At 44.6% G+C, this 27,964-nt stretch overlaps 1 protein-coding gene across 1 annotated transcript in view; it reads left to right on the forward strand.

Annotated features, from left to right (window-relative positions):
- Positions 1-4,674: 4,674 nt before the first annotated feature.
- bace2 (beta-secretase 2) overlaps positions 4,675-27,964 on the forward strand; it is a 51,614-nt gene continuing 28,324 nt past the window's right edge. Inside the window, exon 1 of the mRNA XM_003218963.4 lies at positions 4,675-5,172. Within this exon, the coding sequence (XP_003219011.2) occupies positions 4,873-5,172 (300 nt within the window). The 5' untranslated portion in view covers positions 4,675-4,872. The remainder of the gene's footprint in view (positions 5,173-27,964) is intronic.

A 27,964-nucleotide genomic window follows, 5' to 3' on the forward strand; every position in this document is an offset into this window, starting at 1 on the left:
TCTAAGCCCGAGAGCTGCCGTTGTCCGTAGACGCCTCCAAAGTCATGTGGCTGGAATGAGCACCGTTACCTTCCTGCCAAAGTGGTACCTATTGATCTACTCACATTTGCATGTTTTTGAACTTCTAGGTTAGCAGAAGCTGAGGCTAACAGCGGGAGCTCACCCCACTCCCCGGATTCTAACTGCCGACCTTTCAGTCAGCAAGTTCAGCAGCTCAGCGGTTTAATCCGCTGCACCACCATGGGCTCCCAAACCATATTATCAGTTCAGATAAAAAACTCCTGCTTTTTTTTTCTTTTTAAAAATCTTTCGAAGAGCCCTAGTACAAGAAACTGCTACAAATACCCCCTTCATCAAAGAATGAAATGAACGCGGGTAGTGGGGGAAACAACAGGAAAAACCCAAGCATGCATACTGTGAAAACTCACACTCCTCTGAAGCAGTCTGTAATTGTAAGAGCCACTCAAAACCTATTTAGCAACCATCTTGTCCTATTTCAGAAGTCCAGTCAGACTCAACATGTATCTACATTATAGAATGAATGCAATTTGACCCCATGTGGGAGCCCTCGGTGGCACAATGGGTTAAACCATTGTGCTGGCAGGACTGCTGACCAAGAGGTCAGAGGTTTGAATCTGGGGAGAGTGGGTTGAGTTCCCTCTGTCAGCTCCAGCTCTCCATGCAGGTACCTGAGAGAAGCCTCCCACAAGAATGGTAAAACATCAAACATCCAGTCATCCCCTGGGCAACATCCTTGCAGATGGCCAATTCTCTCATACCAGAAGTGACTTGCAGTTTCTCAAGATGCTTGTGACACACAAAAAAATCCCATGTGAACTGGCATGGCTCAATGATATGTAATCCTGGGACTTGAGTTTGCTGAGATTACAGCACTATTGGGTCGAAGATCTTGCAAAAATATAACTCACAAGATTCCATACCACTGAGCCATAGCAGTTGTTGTTGATTATTGATTATTATTATTATTCTGGTTGTAGTGAGTTTTCAAGTGATTCTGGCCATGAAAGCACATTATTATATGTTTATTTATACCCTACTTTTTCTCTCCACTAGGATACTCAAAGCGGCTTGGAGACTCACGGCAGGAGTCAAACTGCATTCATTCTATAATGTAGATGCACCCTAGTATTTTGGCTAAATCACACCCTCTCAGCCTCTGCCGAAGTCAATGGCAAAAGCTCTACTGAACAAATATTGTTGCGTGAAAAACTAGAATAACTTCATATTAGGCTCGCTCTACACTGTTCTTTATCCCAGGATCTGATCCCAGATTATCTGCTTTGAACTAGATTATATGAGTCTACACCAGTGGTTCCCAAACTTATTTGGCCTACTGCCCCCTTTACAGAAAAAATATTACTCAGTGCCCCCTGGAAATTATTTTTTTAAATTTTTTTAGTAGCAATTAAACAGAAATATATATGTATTAATGCATATGGCAAATGCACCTGTGGCCATCACCGCCCCCTGGATCACTGTAGCGCCCACCAGGGGGCGGTAGTGTCCACTTTGGGAATCACTGGTCTACACTGCCAGATAATCTGAGATAAGCAGATAATCTTGGATCAGATTCTGGGATATAGGGCAGTATAGAAAGGGCCTTAGAGTCATGATAGGTCTGCAAACAAACTGAACGCATACAGCAGCAGTGGGAACAACAGCACACTACAATTCCTCAAGCCACTGTAGGACTATGGGCATGTGTGTCTACTCAGAAGAATGAATGCTGGGTTGCTGTGAGTTTTCTGGGTCATATGGCCATGTTCCAGAAGCATTCTCTCCTGACGTTTTGCCCACATCTATGGCAGGCACCCTCAGAGATTGTGAGATCTGTTGGAAACTAGACAAGGGGGATTTATATATCTGTGGAATGTCTAGGGTGGGAGAAAGAACTCTTGTCTGTTTGAGGCAAGTGTGAATGTTGTAATTGATCATCTTGATACTTTATTTTTCTATCCCGGCTCCATCTACCTACAGGGACTCGGGGCAGTTAACACGGGCCAAGCCCAAAGAATAAATGATAAACAAAATAAAAACAATTTATTTATTTATTTATTTATTTACAGTATTTATATTCCGCCCCTCTCACTCCGAAGGGGACTCAGGGCGGATCACAATGTACACATACATGGCAAACGTTCAATACCATATGAACATAGAGACAGAGACAGAGACAGAGAGGCAATTTAACCTTCTCCAGCTTCCAGCTTCTTGAGGGTATGCTCGATTCCGGCCACAGGGGGAGCAGCTGCTTCATCATCCACTGTGACGCTGACTTCCTCATTCCAGACGCTACTGGAAGATTTTTATGGTGTCATAAATTAGTTAAATTAGCCTCCCCACCTAAGTGGTACCTAAATTTCCTACTTGATAGATGCAACTATCTTTCGGATTGCTTATGTCAACAACAAGCAAGGCTATTTATTTATTTTTTTAATGGTCGGGTGCTCACTCCGACACTGGCTGGCCTCAAACTCATGGCCCCTTGGTCATAGTGATTTATTGCAGCTGGCTACTAACCAGCCTGTGCCACAGCTTGGCCCTTCAAGCAAATAAAAACACATTAAAACCACAATATAATACAATAAAAACAGTAAGCTAGTAAAATGGTAACATTCAAGGACCACCATTTAGTAATGAAGTTAGTAAAATGGGAGGGTTGTCTAGACACAAGTGCAAAGATATGTATTGTAATGCCATTGGGGAGCGTAAAAGGACAAAGTGCTAAAACATTCTCTTGGAGTGGGGTAGGAATTCAAGTTACTTCCAACAAGGAGCAGAATAAAGTGCAAAATATTGTGATTTCATTTAAGTGGGGTTTTGGTAATGGGGACTAATTATTCAAAGGCGCACTGGAAGAGCCAGGTTTTAAATTCCTATTTAAAAGCTGTCAGGGTGGGTGCTTGCCTAATCTCCCTGGGAAGGGAGTTCCAAAGCCAGGGGCCACTACAGACCAAGCCCTCTCCCTCGTCCCAACAAGCTGCGCTTGTGATGAAGGTGGACACGAGAGGAGGGCTTCCCCAGATGATCAGAGAGATCGTGCAGGTTCATAGGGGGAAACGCGGTCACGAAGGTAGGTGGGCCCGGAACTGTTCAAGGGCAGCCCCATGTAGAGTGCATTGCAATAGTCCAGTCTAGAGGTGACTAGGGCATGGACCACTGTGGCCAAATCAGACTTCACAAGGTACAGTTGCAGCTGACGTGACATTGCAACACTCACACTTGCCGCAAACAGACAAGAGTTCTTTCTCCCACCCTGGACTTTCCACAGATACATAAACTCCCTAGCCTAGTTCCCAACAGACCTCACAACCTCAGAGGAGGCCTGCCATAGATGCAGGTGAAACGTCAGGAGATAATGCTTCTGGAACATGGCCACACAGCCTGGAAAACTCACAGCAACCAAGTGATTCCAGCCATGAAAGCCTTCAATAAGAAACAGGTTGTTGTGAGTTTTCCGGGCTGTATGGCCATGTTCCAGAAGGATACATCAAGGGAACCACTGACTGCATAGACAAGCTGATGAAGAAACACAACCTACAAACTATCTACAGACACACTAAGAAAATCCAACAAATGGACAAAAGGGACTCTCTTATACCTGTCTTATACCATACTGCTGTGGACAAGTCTACATAGGGACCACCAAATACAGCATTGCACAAACATGAGTCAAGGAACATGAAAGGCACTGCAGACTAATTCAACCAGAGAAGTCATGGCACCTGATGAACCATCCTCTACAGGACACAGCATATTATTTGAGAACACAGAAATGTTGGACCACTCTAACAACCATCATGTCAGACTACACAGAGAAGCCATTGAAATCCACAAGCATATGGAAAATTTCAACAGAAAGGAGGAAACCATGAAAATGAACAAAATCTGGCTACCAGTATTTAAAACTCTAAAATCAGGACAGTAAATAAGGAACAACTCTCTGAAAACAGACGAATTCCAGACATGAATCAATCAGGGGCAGTTCATGCCTCCCAACAAAGGATTCCCCCAGACAGGGAGAAGCCAGGACATGAAGCTGGCAAGGCCATTAATGCTAATCAAGGTGATTAATTACAACATTCACACTGGCTTCCAACAGACAAGAGTTCTTTCTCCCACCCTGGATATTCCACAGATATATAAAACGGCCTTACATAGTTTTCCAGCAGACCTCACAACCTCTGAGGATGCCTGCCATAGATGTGGGCGAAACGTCAGGAGAGAATGCTTCTGGAACATGGCCATATTTATTTATTTATTTATTTGCTATATTTATACCCCGCTCTTCTCACCCCGAAGGGGACTCAGAGCGGCAAAATCCAATGCCGCATTATACATACAAATAATAAATAGAACATTTCAAATTATAAAACAGTTAAAACACATACACATACAGCCCAGAAAACGCACCGCAACCCAGTGATTCCGCCCATGAAAGCCTTCGATAAGGGACAGGATGACTACAGTTTGACACTGCTTGAAGTGCCGCGGCTCAATGCGAGGGAGGCTCCTCTGGCAAAGGCGGAGTGGAGAGTGTTGTGTATCCCACCCCTTTTTTCCCTTTTTCCTCTTGACCACATTTCCAAGGCCGTCATATCCGCCGCTGGGCCGGCTTTGGGAAGTTCCCCGGCGTCTGTTTGCCAAAGGAGGAGGAGGAGGAAGAGGGCTGGGGAGGCGATTGGAGTGCTTGGGTTCTGCAGAGAAAGTTTCCCTGGAGTGGCGGCGAGGGCTTCGAGGAGCCTGGACGGGGAAGGCGGGATGCGGCAGCCGGGGCGCCGGAGAGCCTCCTCCTTCCTCCTCCTCCTCCCTCTTCCTCTCTAACCAGAGCCGGATCGGGACGCCGCCGGGATGGGCGAGGGCTTTTCGGCCGGGCTCGCCCTCTTCTCCGCCGTGCTCGCCCTCCTGGCCGCCTCCGCCCGCTGCCGGGCTCCCTTCGCCTTCCCGCTCCGAGTGGCTTCCCCCGCTGGCCCCATCCCGCCCTCGCTGAAGCCCCCCGGCAGCCTCCCGCAGCCCTCGCCGGAGCCCCCGGGAGCGGCGGGCTTAGCCTTGGCGGCGGCGCCCAACTTGGTGGCCATGGTGGACAACCTGGAAGGCGACTCCGGGCGAGGCTACTACCTGGAGCTGCTCCTGGGCACCCCGCCCCAGAAGGTAAAGCGGGGTTGGTGGCCCGGGAAGGCAAGGCATGCCCCCGGCCTCTCTTTCTCTCCACGGGTCGCCCAGTCTCTTTGCCAGGACAGAATGCTATGGTACAGCCTGGGAGGCAGCAGCGCTCTTGGACAGAGAAGGCTCAAGACCTGGTCCGGGTGCATCTACATCAGGCATGGGGAAACTTGGGCCTTCCTTCCAGGGGTTTTGGACTCCAACTCCCACCATTCCTCACAGCCTCAGGCCCCTTCCTTTTCCCCCTCAGCCGCTTAAGCTTAAGCGGCTGAGGGGGGAAAGGAAAGGGCCTGAGGCTGTTGGGATTGATGCAAGTTGAAGTCCAAAACCCCTGGAAAGAAGGCCCAAGTTTCCCCATGCCCAGTTTAGATGCACCCCAGAAAAGGGCTTCTACAACTACAACCCCTGTGAGTTTTCCAGGCTTGTTCAAGACGCACTCTCTCCTGACCTTTCGCCTGCATCTATGACAGGCATCCTCAGAGGTTGTGAGGTTTGTTGGAAACTAGGCAAGTGGAGTGTCTATGTCTGTGGAATGTTCAGGGAAACTAGGCGAAGGAGATTTATATCTGTGGAAGGGCCAGGGCGGGAGAATGAACTCTTGTCTGTGGGAGGCAAGTGTGAATGTTGCAATTAATTAATTAGCTAACGCCTCCCAACAAAGGATTCCCCCAGGCAGTAATCAGCCGGGCCTTGAAATTTCAATAATAATAATAATAATAATAATAATAATAACTTTATTTATATATCACTCTATCTCCCCAGAGGGACTCAGGGCGGTTTCCAACATAGGTAAAACATTCAGTTACCAACACAAAATGTACAGCAACAACCATAATAAAACATCAACATAATTACTATTAACACAACACACTCGTGTAAAATTAAAGCCAAGGCTTTTCAGTGCTAATCAAGATGATTAAGTGCTAATATTCAGTGCTAATCAAGGTTATTATTATTATGATGTTTATTTATACCCTACTTTTTCTCTCCAAAAGAAGACTCAAAGCGTCTTCTTGTGGACGTGACATTCACACTTGCCTCCAACAGACAAGAATTCTTTCTCCCACCCTGGACCTTCCACCAATATATAAACCTCCCTTGCCTAGTTTCCAGTATAACTCATAACCTCTAAGGATGCAGCCATAGATGTGGGTGAAACATCAGGAGAGAATGCTTCTGGAACATAGCCATGTAGCCTGGAAAACCCACAGCAACCCAGTGATTCCGGCCATGAATCAACAACGCCTTGATACTTAAAGTGCTGCCAAATCGGTTGATGTTACAGTGTAAATGCACCCAGAGGGGGCTACAGACTTTGTCAAACTCCAGTTCCCAGGATCCAGTAGCATTGAGCCACGGCAGTTGAAGTGGGGTCAAACTGCCTTAATTCTACAATGCAGATACACCCAGTGCCCAGATGCTTCCTTGCGGATTTTATTAGCCACTGGATCCCCCCCTTGTCACCTCATTGTCTTGTTCCTTTCTTAAGGGAGCAGGAGGGAGGGTTGCCAAATGAAAGCGGCTGAGGGGGTGCATCCATACAGTTGAATGAATTCAGTTCAAGATCACTTTAACTCCCATGCTTCAATGCTGTGGAATCCTAAGAGAAATGATTTGATGGGGCCCCAGAATTATTTGGCGGAGAAGGCAAGAGACCTTTTGAAACTACAACTCCCAGGATAGGTGGTAGAGAACTGAATGGATCAAAATATGTTGAAGCTCACTGAGAGAGTCATGTGAGCAAGGGATCAGTAAGGCATGTCCCCTCCCAAGTTTGTGCCTCTTGATTCCTCCAGACCTGGCTAGTTTCTTCCCCCACAAAGAATGATTTGTTGAAGGCTTTCATGGCTAAAATCATTGGGTTGCTGTGAGTTTTCTGGGTTGTATGGTCATGTTCCAGAAGCATTCTCTCCTGAAGTTTTGCCTACATCTGTGGCCGGCATCCTCAGAAGTTGTGAGGTCTGTTGGAACACTATGCAAATGAAGTTTATATATCTGTGGAAGGTCCAGAGTGGGCAAAAGAACCCTTGCCTGGACCACAATAAAGGTCAAGCATTTTGTTTCCAGAATAGCCAGCCAAATACTTCCAGATAGTCAGTGAAACTTGACACAAAAAACGTTATTTTCTGCTGTTTTCTATGCCAGCCCCTCCCAACATTTAAAGGTATACTGCATCTGTACCTGGAGGCTGTATTTAGCTGTTCTGATTAAGCACCACTGGCAATATTTTATTCTGATTGTGTCAATTCCTCTTCCATATACAATTAAACCTGTGACTACCAAAGATCTGCGTATCTTGTAGCAGCAGATTCCATAGTTTAGGTATAGGTTGTCTGTTTGGAACAGGATTTCCTAGATTTCCTGAATCATCTAATAGAATACACATGGGGAGGAAGATTTTTTCTCTCCACATCGTGTTTTCATGAATGCCTGGTTTTAAAACACATATTTTTATCTCTCTTTATTTTCTAATTGAAAAAAGGGCAAAAGAGATATCTGCTCCTTTGTCAAGTTTGTTTCCTTCTCCCACACCGTTTTCCAGATCAGACATTTATCTTAAGAGGAATGAAAAGTGATCTATGTTTAGTTGTTTCCCTTTGTCTACTGAGTGTAGTATTTGCCTAAATGCCACTGCACATGCAGGTCAGCTTTGAAAAATCACACACATTCCGATTTACTTGTCTTGTGAGATTTCATGGGGAGACTTTGTCATGTGCTCTTTTATTTTAGTTTATTACAAAAAATAAAAACTTCCTTTGGGAGAAACCACAAGGCAGACATACAATGCACAAAGCTAGAGCTGGAAAAATTACCATATATAATTGAATATAAACCAAATTTTTCAGCCCTTTTTAGGGCTGAAAAAGCCCCCCATGACATATATTTAGCAAGTCTATATTTAGACATATAAATAAATATGTACTTTTAACTGTACTATATATATTTTTAATTGACTAAAACATCATCTGGCACTTTGATTGCATATCTCAACACATTATTTCAGTAGGAACAAGGGGAACTTCCTTCCATTCTCAGATGCCCTTGTAAACTTACCTTTGTAGTCATGTTTCCATATGGAAAACTGATTTTTTTTCTTGTCAAAACTTTAGTATAAGTGCATTCTAACTCACAGCTAGCTTGAACATCTCCACGCTTTAGGAAAATGTTTCCTGTATTTCAATTCTTAGGGGAAAGTTCTAAAGTCTTTGCTTTTTCTACTGTGTCACGGGGTCTCATGTGAATAAATGGTGCATTATTGGGCAGGAGGGTGAGTCAGATGATTTAGATTAGTTGAGTATGTAATCTTCGGGCTTCAGCAACCTAAAGTCCGTCAGGGTAATTGGGGTTTTTGCTAAAGAAGCATTTGGTGAATTGTAGGCTTACTTCCTAAAATCCCTTAGGGGTTTCTCTTTTTAAATGTCTAAAAGGCTCACATGAACATTGGGAGAGGCAAGAAAACTTGGAGAATCTCTAATCCACTGTTACAGTGTTTCATTGTCTCATACCATTACGAGGGCTAGTCCTGTGGTTAGAAGTCTTCAGTCCTAGCCAGTAGGCTTGTGCATTTGTATGGAATTACTTACCATTTCTATTTGTTCCATTCATATGGTCCTGTTTCCATCCGCCGTTTAACAGAAATGGGTGCCTATACACATGGGCTTTTCTGTCCAAGATCCAACCCCCCCCCCCCCCCCCAAATTCAGATCTTGGGCATCAAAGCACCAGGCCCTGTGAGCTGGGCCTACAAGCCATCGAGCACTTGATGGCTCATAGACCCAGCTCGCAGGGCCTACAGTCGAGCGCTCGACAGTAGGCCTGGCAGCCAGGGCCTTTAAGCATCAAGTGCCTGGCTTGCAGGGCCTACGAGCATCTAGCGCTCGGCGCTTACTTGTAGGCCCTGAGAGCCAGGCCTATGAGACATCGACCGCTCAACTGTAGGCCTGGCAGTCAGGGCCTATGAGCATAGAGCACTCGATGTCTCATAGGCCCGGCTTGCAGGGCCTACAGGTGAGCACCGAGCGCTCAATGCTCGAAGGCCCTGCGAGCTGGGTCTATGAGCATCAAGCGTTTGGTGCTCGACTGGAGGCTCTGCAAGCCAGGCTTACGAGACATTGAGTGCTCGATGCTCGTAGGCCCGGCAACTAGGGCCTACAGCCAAGTGCTGAAAATCAGTTAGCCAAATGGTTACCTCTGCCTTTCGTTTCACGGTTTCTTTGGTTCCATTCGGATTGCAGTAGTTCCATGCAATCTGAATGGACAAAATGGCACAAACCCACAAAACGAATGAAACAGAATACGGGCCCTACTCGGGCTGTGGCGCAGGCTGGAGAGCAGCTGCAATGAATCACTGCAATGAATCACTCTGACCAGGAGGTCATGAGTTCGAGGCCCGCTCGGAGCCATGTTTGTCTTGTCTTTGTTCTATGTTAAAAGGCATTGAATGTTTGCCTATATGTGTAATGTGATCCGCTCTGAGTCCCCTTCGGGGTGAGAAGGGCGGAATGTAAATGCTGTAAATAAATAAATAAATAAATACTCCACTAGCCAGCAACGATCAGAAGAAAACTGCAGCTGTTTAGCACTTTGGTGCATAGTGCTAGGGTTGTTTCAGTCTGCTTCCATTATCTTTTGGATTTCCAGTCCCAGTGCAAAACCCTGCTTCTTTGTTCAAACTTAATTTCTCTGACTTTCATGAACATTTTTTTGTGAGATATTGAAGGCAGCATTGTAGAGCAGGGGTAAAGCACCTCACTTATTCATATGACTTTCCGCATTCAACTATCCATGGGTTGAGATGTGTGTGTGTGTGTGTGTGTGTGTGTGTGTGTGTGTGTATCCAAAAAGAAAACCTTGATTTTGCCATTTTATATAAGGGACACCATTTTATTATGCCATTGTATATATAATGGAACTTCCATATCTGAGGCCCTAGAACCAAACCTCAGTGAATATCAAGAATCCACTGTATACAATCCACAGAGAAATACTCTGAAGCCAGAATTTGAAACAGAGCTTGGAAATACTATATTTAGACTACATCTAGGTGGGGAATCATCCCTCTCTGTGGGAAGGATGACACTGGTTTGAAAACTTTCATGTAATGTAATGGTTTCATGTGGAAATACATTTACAAATGACAGCAGTAGATTAGGTAGACGCTTGTTTCACTGGCAAACACCCCACCACTAAATCATTTTGAAATATCGTCTGATTTCGTACTCTAACTACATGTTTTCTTTGATCTCCTTAAATGGTTTGGTTATTTATGTATATCTGAGTGAAACCATGGAACAGGCTAGACAGCAGCTAGGAATGCAAGTCGTGTAAGTTTCAGAATTAATGTGATGAAAAATCAACAAGGACACTTCACTGTGCTTTTCATATGGCAGGAAGCTGCCCACAATCATATTACTCTTTTAAGATTGTGCCCTCAGTGTCCAAAACGGCAGGACTATTCCAGTGGTAAGAGGCCAGAAAGATCAGAAATGGAATCTCAGCTACCTCCTATAAGCATTTTGCCATGTACATGGAAGAGAAAGTGACTCAGAAGTTGACACCATAGCCATTTTAGGATCTAAGGTGATGTCCAATCCATTATACGGTCAGTTTTAGTTATTGCAGCCAAATGATGTGGGTAAGATGCTTGAATCATTCCAAATACACTTAAAATAAACGTTGTTACTGGAGAACGAGGTAGATTCTGTGGCTCCAAATGCTTGGTAGCAGCTTCATCTAATGCACTACCTTTGACAATTTCAGGACAGGAATAACTTGCCTGAAGTAGCAACCTCCCCATTAAACTACTGTTGTAGAAGCTACATGGAGCTGCCCTGGAAGGTGCACTTAATGGATAATGCAGTGGCTCATTCCTTCCCGTGCCATATAGTCATCATATTATGCCAGCATAAAAAAATTGCATTGGCTGCTAGTACACATCCAATTTGAATTCCAAATGGGTGTGATGACATTTAAAGCCCTTAGCTGCTTGGAATCTTGATACTTAAGGGAATGCCTCTTCTTATATTTGCCTGCCCAGGGATGACGTCTGCTCAGTATCCCACCAGTGAAGTCTGTACATTGGGTGAAGACGTGAGAAGGGGGCCTTCTCAGCTGTGGTATCCCAATTATGGAATGCTCTCCCCTTGGCTGCCCAATATGCAAGTACAATGGCTTCATTTGGGCACCAAATAGAAACATGACTGTTTATAACATTTATTTATTTTAGGTATATATTCATATGTACATGCATTTATATAAAGGAAGAAAAAGGAGACATTATAACTGGGCTTTGATATATATATATATACATACATACATACACACACACACACACACATACACACATACATACACATACACACACACACACACACACACACACAGTATATCACAAAGAGAGAGGGGGGATTTTATTTATTGTAAGGAAAGATAGTAAACATAACACTGACCAACAGACATTTTGGTGCCTCAAATGTTAGATCTGTTTCTGGGTATATTTGACCTTCTGATTTCAAAACTAGCACCAGTTTCCCCCCATGCGCTCTCCTTTTTAAGATACAGAACTCATCTGATATACCAGTCTTCATCTGCTTGCCCACAGAAAATCATGATAACCGTATCTAAGAAACTAGAGTTGATGTGGTCTATCCAATGCAATTTTCATAATCAGCATCCCAAATAACCCCAGGAACAGGCCTAAAAACCAAGACACCAAGGAAAAACATTTTGGTTGGGCTGTGTCATTTTATGTGGCGACAAGGCTTTTAATGACAGGGCAACATACCGTAGCATATTTAGGAAGTCTTACAATTACAAATGGCCCTTTGAAGACAACCATAAGCTAATGTGGCCCTGGGTAAAAATGAGTATGACACCCCTATATCAGATGTTGTGCAGAGAGAAGTGTTATATATAAATAAGCACATTGTCGTCAGAGAAAAGGGAGCCCCCGGTGGCACAGTGGGTAAAATTGCTGAGCTGCTGAACTTGCTGACCAAAACGTCGGTGGTTTGAAACCGGGGAGCAGGAGCTCCCATTCATAGAATCATAGAATAGTAGAGTTGGAAGAGCCCTCATGGGCCATCCAGTCCAACCCCCCGCTAAGAAGCAGGAAATTGCATTCATTCTTAGCACCAGCTTTTGCAAACCTAGCAGTTCGAAAACATTCAAATGTGAGTAGCTCAATAGGTACCAGGTAACGGCGCTCCATGAAGTCATGCCGGCCACATGACCTTGGAGGTGTCTACGGACAGCGCTGGTTCTTCGGCTTAGAAATGGAGATGAGCACTAACCTCCAGAGTTAGTCACAACTAGACCTAATGTCAGGGGAAAACCTTTACCTTTGCTAGTCAGAGAAAAATGGGCAGTCAGTTTTAATGGGTGGTGGAAATAGAAACAATGTACCATTTATTGTAATTTAAATATTGTGATATTAAAATCTATACTTTATAATACATCACGAATACACTTAAAACATAGAATCACAGAGCTGGAAGAGACCACAAGGCGAATCCAGTCCAACCCCTGTCAAACAAGAAACTTATTTAAATGTTGGGCCTAGTTGATTTATTTCAAACTGCTTTGCCTAGTGGCTTATAAAGATGCTGAAACAAGACTAGGCCAACCACAGAACCATGCAGCACTTCTCTTCCAGATGATGAGGTACTGCTGGTAAGAACTCTTTGAGTATGGTCCATCAAATTCAATCTCCCTAATAGTAGCCTTGTCTAGCTGACATGTTATGCCTCTGTGCAAGAATATCATGAAGGACCTTGTCCAAAACCTTGCTGAAATACAGATAGCTTATCTTTGTGACATTCCTCTGAGCTAACTAGGTTGTAGCTGTATTTTTTTTAAAAAAAAGAAAGAGATAAGATTGGTCTGGCATGAGTTGTTTTAAAGAAATCCATGCTTGCTCTTCCTAATGACAGCATTCTCTTAAATGTATAAATAGTGTGACTCTTCAATTATCTCTTCTAGAACCTTTCCTAGTATTGACGTCTTGATGCTTATGACTTCCTATTAATTTAAAGCACCTTTTTGTGTACACAGCCTGGGATGACGTGCCACTCTGACTGTTTACTTAGGGATAGAAAATTGATTTTTGATTAACTAGAGGAGAACTGTTTCTTCTTTCTACCCAAGGAATTCAAAGGGCCATCCTTGTCCTTTCTTTGTTTAATTTTATCTTACAAAAACATATATGCAGGGTGTCCATAAAAACTTCAAATGGTAAAGAGACTTTACAGACAACCTGTGTATGTGTGTGTGTATATATAACTGGTTCCCAACCAGTGGTCTGCAGACCACCAGTGATCCGCAAGAACTAAAATATGGTCTGCAAAACATTTAAAATGTAAAACTTTATTCATTTTGATGAATCTGTTGCTACGTAGGCAGTGCCAGTGAGTAGGACGTTGGACGAGCTGGAGGGAGGGCAAGCGATCAACGTCACGTGCCACATACTCATGCTACTTGGTGTCAGTCAGCCGCAGACATTCCTTTGTCTTGCTCGGCTGTGTCAGTGATTCTGTTTAGTGATTTGACGGCTCCAGTCGTTTTACTAACTGTGAGTCTTCAGTATTCATATTAATTTTTGACTTATTTCATGATTATTGAAATTGGAGAGGTTGCAGAAGAAATCCAGGAAGAGCTCATTGAATTTCAAAATGATAGAAACTTCAAGGACGTTTGAATCTGATTCTCTTGGAGAGTTTTGGTGTAAAAAAGCAAATTTTCTACTAAAATTTAAGGAATCGCTTTCTTATGCTCTTCTCCATTTAATGAATAAGGGTTTTCTGCTTTTCTGGTAGTTAAAAACAAGTGTAGGAATCGATTGAAAGTAAGTGATGATATGCATGTAGCACTGAGTAATAATATTAGCCCCAGGATTGTAAAGAAGATCCAAGCTCAAGAATTACATTGATGCAAACCAAATTTAATTTTCTATTAAAATGTCCTTTTTTTTACATTATAATAGTAATCTTAATTCATTGTACTATTATGTTTAACAAATATGTTAAAAGGTTGATTAAAGTTTATTTTTAGATTAAAAATATTATTCTTGAACCTTTGTTGTCCCTGCTAACAACAAAAGAATCAAAGTGGTCACTGGTCAAAAAAAAGGCTGGGAACCACTGACACAAAGGAATAGAAGTGCAAAAAAGCTGCATTAAGTCCAGAAGGGTCATTTAAGTGTGCTGCTTGAAAGACATTTCTAAAAAAATTAAATATTACTAAATGCTTTTGCCAGGGGAAAAATATGGATTTTAATTGTATCAGAAGCGACTTGAGAACATACTACAAGTTGCTTCTGGTGTGAAAGAATTGGCTGTCTACAGAGACATTGCCCAGGGGACGCCCAGATGTGTTACCATCCTGCTGGGGGACTTCTCTCATGTCCCTGCAAGCTAGAGCTGGCAGAAGGGAGCTCACCCTGTCTCGCGGATTCGAACCGGCAACCTTCAGGTCAGCAACCCAACTTTCAGGTCAGCAGTCCAGCCAGCATAAGGGTTTAACCCATTGCACCACCATGGCTCATTGACTCGGGGACTGCCTGTTCTTCATAAAAAGGAAAATCCTCTTGTCTAACCAGCCTTTCAAATGCTGATTTGTTTTCAGTATATGTTTGCTTTGTGCACCCTTTTTCTTGGCCACTGAAGAGGACCATTGGTCAAAATCAGTTTGGAAACTGCTGTATTGAAGACCTGGCAAGACCTTTGGCAATCTGCCTTTCTTCAGCTACAGATTTATGCCTCAAGGACACTTACCCATACTGGTGTTTATTAATTTGGACTGCGCGAATAATCAAATGATTATTTGATTTTATCATACTTTTTAAATAATGTAATGTCAGAACCCTGCTACTAGAGCCTGGATGTGGCTCTGAGTTTCAGGGTCACTGACATTGATAAGACACCTGCGTCTCAGGACTCGGAGAAGAAACGGCTGCTGGACTTGGCGGGGAATCTGCGCGGGGTTTTGCTGAGCGGGAAGAGACTTTTCAAATGAGGGGGAGGGTATATAAAGGATGGTTGTCCGGAGCCTCCCATTCTTGGCTTTTCTGATGTCTATGTTTCCTGCAGTAAAGTTTCTGGTGATACCACAGAGAGTCTCGTGTGTTCATTCAGGAGCGGCTGTAGTGAGCTGACACTAAGCCAAGAACACGGACACCATCCCGCTGTAGCGGTGAGGTGCAACATGCAAGTGGAGGATGAAGAGCTCTTGGGCGCAGGAGGAGGAAGGTCGGGAAGGGCCACTCCCGAGCCGGACGCTGAGTTCCACCAGCTGGCGGCCCTGGCGTCATCCACCGCTTATGCCCAGCCGAATGGGGTAACCCAGAGGCGTGGAGTGGTGCAGGGAGACAGCACCGGAGGAGAGGAAGATTTACCTTCCCCAGCCCCACAAAGGATGGTGTTTCTGGAGGAGAGGATGTCGGCGATGGAGACCACCCTGGCATTAATGTCGAGGGCGATGGAGCGCCTGGCGTTTTTGGCGGAGCCAGAGAGAGGAAGGGAACTTCGGGCTGGCTCAATGTGGGACATGAGCGTGGGAAGCAGCCAGGGCTTTGCAGACCTCCCAGCACCGAAGGGAAGGGGAATGCGAAAGGAGCCCGGCGCCCAACCCAAGACCCAAACAAGCCTGATGCGGGTGAGGAGAGTGACGACGAAGGGGAAAAGCCTCTGAGAATCCCGGCTACGCTCCCAGCTGAGACCCTAGTGCCCCTGGCGAGTGCCGGGCGTGGCACAGGGCCAAGAGAAACAGCAGCGGGGCCCACTGGTCTGCAAGGGGGCTTGCGACGGGCGGAGGATTGGGGATTGCCACCACAGGGACTCCTACCGAGACGAGAGGAACTAAGGATCGAGTTTGGGGGAGAGTCCTCTGAACTGGATTTTTTCCTTACCATGGTGAGGGGCTATATGGAGGACAATGCTCACACTTTTAGAACGGAATCCAGCCGGATCCGGGCCATTGGTGCAGTGTTGAAGAGGGGAGCGGCTAGCTGGTACATTCAGCTGCACGCGCGGCGCGACCCATGTCTGGGGTCAGTCCGACGCTTTATGGGGGCCCTGGAGACCCGTTTCCGAGATCCATTGGAGCAAATCTGGGCGAGGGAGAAGTTGAAGACCGTCTCCCAGGGGCAGAGGTCGGTATCTGAGTATGCGGAGGAATTCCAATGCCTTGCCGAAAAGGTGCTGGAATGGTCTGCAGTGACAAAGATGGAACTCTTCAAAGAGGGGCTCAGGCGGGAGATCCTCTCCTGGGCGGTGCACCGTGATGAGCCTGACACACTGCACGGATGGATTCATCTGGCGGGGCGCGTCGAGACATCGCTGGCCCAGGCGAGGAGGCACCGAGGAGGGCTACAGCAACGGCCGCAGATGAAAGAGGGGAGCCGGAAGGAGGGATCAACCACAGCCGGGAGGAGAGCGGAGCCGAGAGGGAACGTGAGCGCCAGCAGGAGTGGCTGCTTCGTGTGCGGCCGGTTGGGCCACAGGGCTGCCGAGTGCTGGCAGAGAAAAGGGGAAGGCGGAGGCCCGCCCAAACCAAGAGCCATGGCAGGAAAACGCGCCAAGGAAGAACCACCGATGAGGGACCATTCAGGGGGGTTGGTAAGTCAGGACAAAGCTATGATGGTGGTCCCCATTCAGCTTGAAAATGGCAGCAAACAAGCAACATGCAAAGCGTTTGTGGATTGTGGATGTTCCAGGAACATCATTTCCCCTGAATTAGCCGGGGGATTGGGATGCGAAAGAACGAGCCTAGAATCCCCAATAGCATTTTCGCAGTTGGACGGATCCACAGCATCAGGATCGTTAGCTAGGCACAGTGCCGAAGATGTAAAGTGTAAGATAGGGAGTTGGGAAGGAAAGGTGTCATTTGTGATATTACAAATAGCCAACTATAATGTTATACTAGGCATGCCGTGGCTGGGGCAGGCCAACCCGCAAATCAACTGGGAGGATAAGAGCATGATTTTCGGGATGAGTTTGGAAGAAGGGAGCCAGGAAGTCGAGAGGGAGTCAGGAAAAAGGGGGGAGGAAGACTCTATCAGAATAGCAGAACTGGCAGATAAATTACCCCCAGAGTATCGTGATTTTGTGGACGTGTTTGACAAGAAGGAAGCAGACAATTTCCCACCGAAGCGGAGGGTTGAAGTGAAAATAGAGCTAGTCCCAGGAGCAGAGCTTCCCAAGGCAAAGATATACCTGATGTCGGCTAGGGAAAAGGAGGAACTGAGAAAGTACATTGATAAAAACCTAGCGAGGGGTTTCATAGAACCTTCGAATTCCCCTTTAGGGGCACCTGTGTTGTTTAGGCGGAAAAAGGACCAAACGCTGAGGCTCTGCATTGACTACAGAGGCCTGAATGCAATCAGTACTGTAAATAAATACCCTCTACCCTTAGTGAAGGACTTGATCGCCCAGTTATCGGAGGGGCAGATATTCACTAAATTGGATTTAATTGAGGCTTACCATAAATTGCAGATCAACCCAGAGGACAGGTGGAAGACGGCCTTCTCCTGCGCCTTCGGATTATTCAATTATTGTGTGCTCCCATTCGGTTTCTGCGGGGGAGGGGCCGCGTTCATGCAATTAATCAACGAAGTGTTGCATCCATTATTGTACAAGGGAGTTTTTATTTTTTTAGATGATATATTGATAATGTCTCGGACCAAGGAGCAACACGTAGAACTAGTCAGGGAAGTCCTACAAAAGTTGAGGGAAGCGAAACTGTATGCGAAACTTGCCAAGTGCGAGTTCAATAAAGACCAGATAGACTTTCTGGGGTATAGGATTTCCTCCCAGGGAGTGGCGATGGACCCTGCGAAGGTGGAAGACGTAAGGGGGTGGGAAGCCCCCAGAACACGGAAGCAGCTGCAATCCTTCCTGGGGTTCGCAAACTTCTATAGAACATTTATCAAGGACTTTGCGCGCCTCACTTTGCCATTAACTGATTTGTTAAAGACTAAAGGCAGGGGAGAAACAGCCAAAGTGAAGGCCCCTGGGGCCAAACTGACCTGGACAATAGAATGCCAGGAAGCTTTCGAAGCCCTAAAAAAGCGTTTTACTGAGGAGCCTGTCCTACAGCACCCTGATATGTCTAAGACCTTTGTAATACATTGCAATGCGTCAGACCGGGCATATGGGGCAGTCCTGCTGCAGAAAGACGAGGGGGGGAACCTGAAGCCATGTGGCTATCTGTCGAAAAAGTTTAGCGATACAGAAAAAAACTGGCCGATTTGGGAGAGGGAAGCCTTAGCGATTCTGAAAGCACTAGAGTGCTGGAGACACTTTCTGGAAGGGAGTGGAATACCGTTTGAGGTGTGGTCTGATCATAAAAATTTACAATATCTGAGATCCCCTCGCAAACTATCAGCGAAGCAGATTAGATGGGCCCAATATTTCAGCCGTTTTGATTTCAGACTCAAGTTCTTCCAGGGGAAACACAACATACTCGCTGACGCTCTCTCTCGGATGCCTCAGCACGGGGGAGGAATTCAGGAATCTGAGGGGAGCCTTTTCCTAGATAAGCAACGGGGCCTGGCAGTACTGACTTGAGCACAAGCGGCCAAAGAAAACAAACGTACTGCCATTTCCACGGGGGGAGGAGAAATATGGGAGGAAGAGTTGAAGCGAGCATATGGAATGGACGAATGGTTACAAACGAACAAAGAACAGGGAGAACTGTGTGGGGATTTGGTGTTTGTTAATAAGAAATTGTATATTCCTGAATGTTTGAGACAAGAAATGTTAAGGAAATGCCACGATAACAAGGGTGCAGGTCATCTAGGCCCTACCAGGACTATTAAACTGTTGGCCAAACAATGCTGGTGGCCTGGAATGAGGAAAGACGCCAGGGGGTACGTCACGCAGTGTGAATTATGTGCAGAGGGCAAAACACCACCTGGGAAGCCCCAGGGGCTATTGCAGAAGGTGGTGGAGCCCATGAGGCCATGGGAATGCGTGGCAATGGATTTTGTAGGCGAACTACCCCCCAGCAGAGGCCACAGATACATTTGGACAATATTGGACCTATTCTCAAAACAGGCGCACTTTGTAGCCCTGCCAAAACTCCCCTCGGCTGAAAAGCTCGCGGATTTGTATGTAAAGCATGTATATCGCCTACATGGGTGCCCCGACAAAATAATTAGCGACCGGGGAGTCCAATTCACTGCAAAATTTTGGGGAAAATTCTTACAGCTGTTAGGAGCAGAAAGGAACCTGAGCTCGGGCTTTCATCCCGCGACCAACGGGGGGGTCGAACGTACCCAACAAACACTGTGCCAATTCTTGAGGATGTACACCAATTATAGACAGGATGATTGGTCAGACCTTCTGCCGTTTGCTGAGATGGCATTTAACGGGGCCATACATTCGGCCACAGGTCGTGCCCCATTCGAAATAGTATACGGACAGGAGGTGGCACCTTTCCCCAGGCTACCCGAGTGGAAGGAAGGAGAGGGCCAGACCAACAAGGAATGGCCGGCTAAAATTAAGCGAGGGTGGCAGAACGTGGTGGAGGCATTGCGGGAAACCCAAAAGAAGTACAAGCTCTTTGCAGATCGTAGGCGCCGAGAGGGAGACAAATTGGGCGAAGGAGATCTGGTTTGGCTGAGCACAAAAAACCTGAAATTGGGGTTCCCATCTAAGAAATTGGCTCCATGCTATATAGGGCCGTTCAGGGTGGCGAAAAGAATAAACGAAGTGACCTATCAGCTGAGGCTACCCAAGGACCTAGGAAAGGTACACCCGGTATTCCATTGCAGCCTGTTAAAAAAGTATAAAGGAACTCTGGACAGCGGAGAACAATAGTTGTGTTAAATCTTTTCCTTCCAGGACGAAGGGGAGGAGGATGCCATGTCAGAACCCTGCTACTAGAGCCTGGATGTGGCTCTGAGTTTCAGGGTCACTGACATTGATAAGACACCTGCGTCTCAGGACTCGGAGAAGAAACGGCTGCTGGACTTGGCGGGGAATCTGCGCGGGGTTTTGCTGAGCGGGAAGAGACTTTTCAAATGAGGGGGAGGGTATATAAAGGATGGTTGGCCGGAGCCTCCCATTCTTGGCTTTTCTGATGTCTATGTTTCCTGCAGTAAAGTTTCTGGTGATACCACAGAGAGTCTCGTGTGTTCATTCAGGAGCGGCTGTAGTGAGCTGACAATGTAAGGTGTGTGTACATTCTAATTTATCTTCTGACTACTTCCCACAGAACTTGTGATATAAGTCCCATATTTTTTCTTTTGTTGCACTTTACTTTTGTTCTTTCTCCGTGCCCTCAAAGTGAACAGGATCAGTACTTCTAGAACAATGCACCATGGCCAAATAAAAATTATGGTTGTGGGTGGGGGTTCCAGTTCTGTCCTCTGTTTTATTTTATCTTTGGTGCGTGCTTTGGAAGTCAGTTCAAAATGTCAAAACCTGATGAATATTAGCCTCGGCAGGAGCTGTATGGAAGCTAAACTATTGTACCTCTTCACTGCACATTTATAGTTGAGTTATTTATAGTTATAATCAATAAACTTCCAGAGTTTACCACAAAGAATGTTAATTTTCAGATATCACAAGACTCATTCACAAACTAGATTGCCTCCTGTGAGACCTGTTCTTGCTATCTTGACTTTATCAGAGGCTGTACCAAAGACAAATTTAACATCTGTTTCCTCAGCAAATAAGAAAAGCTGCTTTACTTTACTTATTTTTAGGGGTAAAATTTGCTGCCCAAGCTAACATCCGAAAATGTTCAGGGCAAATGTTTTCTTTAATTTGATACTTGATTCATTTCACTAAACAGACCCAACATATTTTGATGCTGAATTTAATTCTAGAAAATAGGTTTTTATAGTGAAGTCCAACAACTTTAGAGATTCCATTTTATCTCTTTTTCCCTTTTGTTTCTGTTGTGTGTGCAGGAGGGGGGATTGTTGCTATGTTAGTCATCTTTGGCCTATGCTTTTTTATGTCTCCAAATAAATGATACATCTACAGTGAGTGATTCAAGAATCTATCTTTAATGAGTAACAGAGAACATTAAAGAGCCAACTTTCTACAAGTACAGGTGAAATACTTTCCCCTTTGCACTAATTCCTCTGTTCTTACCTGTCAAACTTGGTGCTGGTTCTGTTCTGAATAGTTTCGTAATATTGCAAAAATTTTTAGCTAATTTGTGCTTTTAAAGGCACACAAATTGGCTGATACAGATACAAAAGGTCCCTTTCTGTTGTGCCAACATTCATCGTCTACATTTTTCATCCAATCTGAATTGGCTCCTTCTTTGTTAGAGTTTTCCATTACTGCATCTTTGCCTTTGCCATCCGTGGTTTCGGGATGATTTCTCTGACTCCTCTCCAACATAGTGTTGCTGCTGTTGCTCACTTTATTTTTATTCCACCAGAGTTTGAGAGCGGCTGCTTTGAAAACCCCTTCTCAGGTCCCCACCAAATGCACCTGTGAAGGTGCTGAAACTTAGAAAAGAGCCTCACAGCCTTAGAGGGTTGTTTTCAAACAGTGGAGCATAAATATGGGTTTAATTTTATCTTTGGAAAGGATAGCAGTGGGAAGAAAAAACATGAAATAACTATTGCAATCCTTTTAGTGTCATCATACCAGCACTGTGTTCATACACCAAACCTTCAGCAGCTAACACTTCTCTTTTCTACTGTCTTAATCCCTTTGTAAAGATATACTGTATTAATAAATACTTTTTAAAAAAAGTATAATATATGGTGGCACAAGGCATTTCATCATGAATTATCAGGCTGTTTGGACTGATAGAGCATGACATATACATGTTTCATTAAAATCAGAAGTGCTGGGGGAGGAAATATGGGTCTGGGTTGCGGTGAATTTTCCAGGCTGTATGGCCATGTTCCAGAAGCATCATCTCCTGACATTTCACCCACATCTAGGCAATGGGGTTTATATATCTGTGGAAAGTCCCGGATGGGAGAAAGAACTCTTGTCTGTTTGAGGCGAGTGTGAATGGTGCAATTGGTCACCTTAATTAGCATTAAATGGCCTTACAGCTTCAAAGTCTGGTTGCTTCCCACCAAGGGGAATTCTTTGTTGGGAGGTGTTAGCTGGCCCTGATTGTTTCATGTCTGGAATTCCCCTGTCTTCTGAGTGTTCTCCCACCCTGGACTTTCCATTTCTGGAACATGGCCATACATCCCAGAAAACTCAGAGCAACCCAGTGATTCTGGCCATGAAAGCCTTCAACAACACAATATTGGTCTGAATCTTACTGATAAAGTAGATTCATTGTATTATTTGTTGAATGGTAAATCGACATATAGCTACATTCTAGTGGTCTATTCTAATTGGGTCTAACAATAGGATTCAGACCACATTCCTCTCTGCTGCTATTTCTCAGATCTAAATACTTCCCATGCTGTTAAAATCTCCACTGCCCAAACTATTGTGTTTTCTGCTAATAGAGGTTTCAGAAGGATGATTAAAAACAGAGAACAACAGGAAGGCACTACATTCATGTTCACCACTGTGCTGATCCATTCACTCTGTGGTGGTTTTATCTAAAACACCAGAAGATTGCCTCCCAGATTGTCCACATCTGACCAGTTTTGACCCTGCAGCTCCAATCCAAAGCATACTTTCATGGAAATACTCCTATTGTAATCAATGGTGGCTGCTTTTGGATAAACGTGTTGCAAATGACATAACAACAAGGAAATAACCTGTCATTAACTCTGTCCTCTTTTTAAATCAGAAATGTGTGTTACATGTGTCTTTTAAATGAAAGTAAATATTTCTCAAAGATAAATATGGATAGAAATTGTATAGGATAAGAAATCTTACTGGGACCTGAGTAAGCCTTGCTCTGCAGACAAGGTACTACTAAGTGGAAAACAATCAAGTTGTTATGTTCCCCCAATACCTACCAGTGTACTGAGGATCTGAGAGGTACTTCTAATGGCTCGAAGTGCCCATGATGGCTTTGTCAAGGTTAACTGAACAAATCCTTTTACCTGGAAATATCCCTAGGTGCATTAGAGAGAAAGGGAGAGAGGAAGAAAATGGGAAGTAAAACCATAATGTGCCAATCAAGGCAGCATTAGCTGAGCTCTTTTCTACCTAAGTTTCTTTTCTCTCTTTTTTCAAACCAGGGGGGCACAAATGTGTTTTTTTCCCCTTCTTTTAACAGATTTTCTGAATTGCAGTGAGAATACTCTGCAGATAAGACTCAAATTGGATGTCCATCAAATGTAAATTGATTGGGCTTGTTATTAATACAAGATAGGTACATTCCGTAAGATAAGACATTAGTTAAAGTCAGCTCTCCATCATCTGTTTTTATGTAGTGAGCTTTAAAACTTAAAGCGAATGTACTACCTTCTGTTTTGAGTAGAGAAAGTGGACGTGTTTAGAACAAAAATTCTCAGAAATTACAAAATGGAACACATACTGATTGTATTTAGACATGGCAAAACAGTTTATCTGCCCTGCATCTCCCACTATTGCTCTTCAATAGTTCACTGTGACAATGGCAGAGCTATTTTTGCCTGACTCTTTTCTCGAGGTTTTACCGTCAGCACTCCACATTTGCTGAGGCTAGGAGTATAGGATCCTCCCATGGAAGTGAAAAATGGTGAATTAAAAAAATACAATATTCTTGTATTTCTTGTCTCTTGAAATCATATAAATCTCTCATATATACACCTCTGTAGGAATTTCTAGGTTCCCCTGCATAGCTCTATGATCAACTTCTACTAGAAACTGACAATTGAATTGCACTAGGGGACCTAGAGATTCCTAGAGATAACATTTCAATCAAATCTGTAAATAATAATCCACAACAATCAATGTACAGTCACCTCTCCATATATAATATAACCTTTCGAATATCATCCAGCCCTTTACCTCCTCCAGGCATTCATTCAGAGGAGACACGCTATCCTTAGCTGTAGCTGTTTTGGAAGGCATAGAGAAATATATTTGGGTGTCATCAGCATACTGATAATACCCTGCCCCATGCCTACGGATGATCTCTCCCAGCGGCTTCATATAAATATAAAGAGCATTGGGGATAGAATGGCACCTTGTGGGACACCACATAACAGCTCCTTTTTTGAGGAGCAGCTATTCCCAAGCAGCACCATCTGGATCCTGCCTGAGAGGTATGACTGGGATTACTGCAACACAGTGCCTCCAATTCCCAGCCCCCTCCCCCCAGCCATTCCAGAAGGATACCACGGTCAATGATATCGAAGGCTGCTGAGAGGTCTAGAGAAGCACCAACAGGGATACACTCCCCCTGTCAGTATTGAGATGGAGATCATCCACTAAGGCGACCATAGCAGTCTCAACTCCATATCCTGCTCTGAAGCCAGTTTGAAATGAGTCAAGGAAGTGTGTGTCATCCAAGACCACCTGGAGATTTGTATAAAGCAGTAGTTGTCAACCTGGGGTCCCCAGATGGTTTTGGCCTTCAACTCCCAGAGATCCTAACAGCTGGTAAACTGACTGGGATTTCTGGGAGTTGTAGGCCAAAAACATTTCGGGACCCCAGGTTGAGAACCACTGGTATAAAGGCTTAAAGTTTTATTTTGTTTCCTTTCCTAATGATGCCTAGTATAAAATTTGCCTTTATTGTAGTAGCTGTAGATTGGGTTGATTTTTTATCCCGTTGAACTGGTTTTCATCCCCATGACTTGCAAGTTGGATAATACCATAGCACCTTGTGGGACACCACATGAAGACTGTCTGTGATACAGGTCCTCATATGGTAGTTGGTGTAAGGGTATTCTAAAGAATAGTTGAAAAATGCAGACAGTTGTGCTGATCTAATTTTCATTAAAAGCCAAAAACATTTCAAGCATTTTTCATCTCTACTGGTAGTGGTCTTTTGTAATACTAATGATTATTTTCCACATACAGTAGAGTCTCACTTATCCAAGCTAAACGGGCCGGCAGAAGCTTGGATAAGCGAATATCTTGGATTACAAGGAGGGATTAAGGAAAAGCCTATTAAACATCAAATTAGGTTATGATTTTACAAATTTAGCACCAAAGCTTCATGTTATACAACAAATTTGACAGAAAAGGTAGTTCAATATGCAGTAATGTTATGTTGTAATTACTGTATTTACGAATTTAGCACCAAAATATCATGATATATTGAAAACATTGACTACAAAAATGGCTTGGATTATCCAGAGGCTTGGATAAGTGAGGCTTGGATTAGTGAGACTCTACTGTAATTCAAAGCTACTTGAAAATACTTTCACTTAAAACCAAGCAATTCCAAAATACTTCAAGCTACAGAGCTGGCTCATACAAATTTGCTTGTCACGTACAATACATTTCTGAGACATCTACTATTGGGATTATGGCTGCTTTTAAGGGAATTTATGAGACGGGATGACAAAAATACCATAGGTCATGCTAATAAAGAAAAAATTCAATTGTATGACTGATTATACAGTACTTTCTCAAAAGTATCCTACTAAAGCCTGGAGCCTAGATTATGACACTTGAGTTGTGATAAGTCGATTTTGATGATGGGTTACTTTGTTGAATGCAATGAAGGCCTAAATATCCCGCGTTTATTTCATGATAGCAAATAGGCTTCACTAACTTTCTGCATGGGGCCCATAGAAGCTTGGTGAAGGCGATTCAGATGAGTTAAAGACCACAGGGAGAAATTAAATTACTGCACCTCTACAAGATGTTCCTGCTCAAGTCAGATGATTATGACCACAATTTAAATTAGGACTGTATTTGCCTACTGAAGAGTTATCTTTGCATGATACTCATTAAATATATGATGTAGATTGATCCATGAAAATTAGACCTGGTTATGTTTTACTTTAAATTTCTTTGTCACTGAATGGTAGGATGTCAGTTCTATCAAGAAATGCTCTTCTCACATATACATTTTCTTTTTGAGAAAATCAGGTGTTTATTTATTCTTTAATTTCTTTCTTTCTCTCACTCCCTGGAGCCAGTATGAATACTATGAAGTGTGGAAAGAGTCATATTTACAAACCCAGTGCCAGTAATAACATGCAGTAACTTGAGGAAAGTCCACATTATAGCAGTTAGACTGCTTTATCAGCCCTTTGTTATGGTTGCAAGCAGTTTTTTTCCAGATGGCTTGATGGTGTAATTAGAGATTGCTGTGTTAAATGAGGCAGGTTTTAAATTGGCTCCTAATTTTCCCACCTATTAACCAGCTTTTTCCCACATTCCTCTTCACAAAAAAATCACTGAATTAGAATGACTGCTGGTGGCTGATCATTAACTACAGAATAGTTAAGAGCCCTCTGTGCCAAACACTAGAAAATATGTATTCAGCACTCCCATGGTGTGCCTCTCTGGTATTCTCCTATATTACACAAGGCTTAATTTTTGGCAGGATCTGGGTTGGGAGCAGGGCCGGCCGGAGATATTTTTAAATGTTAAGCGGGGGGCTAAAAAGCGCCCCCGCCACCGGCCCCGCCTCCCACGCCCTGGCCCCGCCCAGCGTGCCCTGGCCCCGCCTCCCACGCTGTGTGGGAGGCGGGGCCAGGGCGAATAGTGCGGGGGGCGGGGCCAGAGTTGGCCCCGCCCCCCGTGCCCTGGCCGCGACCAGGAAGTAAGGCCCGAATGGCCTAGCTGTGCTGTGCGCGTGCGCACAGCACACCTAGGCCATTTTGCCCTTAGTAACAAACTAAGGGCAAAAATGGCTTATCTGGCTGTGCGCATGCGCACAGCACAGATAGGCCATTTTTGCCCTTAGTTTGTTACTAAGGGCAAAATGGCCTTACTTCCTGGTCGCGGCCGCCGATCGCCTGGGCGATCGCCGGCCGCGACCAGGAAGTAAAGCCCGAATGGGCTATCTGCGCTGTGTGCACGGGCACAGCGCAGATAGCCCATTCGGGCCTTACTTCCTGGTCGCGGCCGGCGATCGCCCGGGCGATCGGCGGCCGCGACCAGGAAGTAAGGCCATTTTGCCCTTAGTTTGTTACTAAGGGCAAAATGGCCTTACTTCCTGGTCGCGGCCGCCGATCGCCCGGGCGGCCGGCGGCCGCGACCAGGAAGTAAGGCCCAAATGGGCTATCTGCGCTGTGCGCATGGGCAGATGCTTGCAAGATGCTTGCAAGGAAGGTGCTCTTCTAAGGTTTTTCAAGAAGCACACCTTTCCTGTCCCAAAAAACCTTCCTTGCAAGCATCTGCAAAACAAAAGAGCGACCGAGGAAGATCGTGCGGAAAGTTGAGCGCACCATTTGACAACTGAGGGAAGGGAAGTCAGCCTGGTTCAGGACACAAGCCAGGTGGGAATCTTGGGGGGGGGGAGGGCTTTTCAAACACTTTTATCGCTATGATAACTACCTAGATTTCAGTGGGGACTATGGTGAGAACTAGTATTTGGGTCTGGCTTTCAACTGAATATGGTAAATGTTTTCTCCTATACTTTGTTTATTTTTAATTCCAAAACGTAATGAACTTTCTGGATAATCCTCGTATAATCAATTAAAACTATAAAAATACATCATTAAAATACATTATAAAAATTAAAACATATGTAAATTAGATCCATTTGTCTAAAAACCTCATGCTCCAGCCTTCAATCGGACCATGTCGACGTTATCATATTACTCGTTAAAAGCTTGTGCACACAGCCATGTTTTCACAGCCTTTCTGAAACCCAGAAGAGTTGGGGCTTGTCGGATATTTGTGGGGAGCGTGTTCCACAGCCGGGGAGCCACCACCGAGAAGGCCCTGTCCCTCGTTCCCACCAGCCGCGCCTGCGAGGCAGGTGGGACCGAGAGCAGGGCCTC

The sequence above is a fragment of the Anolis carolinensis genome, chromosome 3 (assembly GCF_035594765.1).
Source record: "Anolis carolinensis isolate JA03-04 chromosome 3, rAnoCar3.1.pri, whole genome shotgun sequence".
Classification (NCBI taxonomy): Eukaryota; Metazoa; Chordata; class Lepidosauria; order Squamata; family Dactyloidae; genus Anolis; species Anolis carolinensis.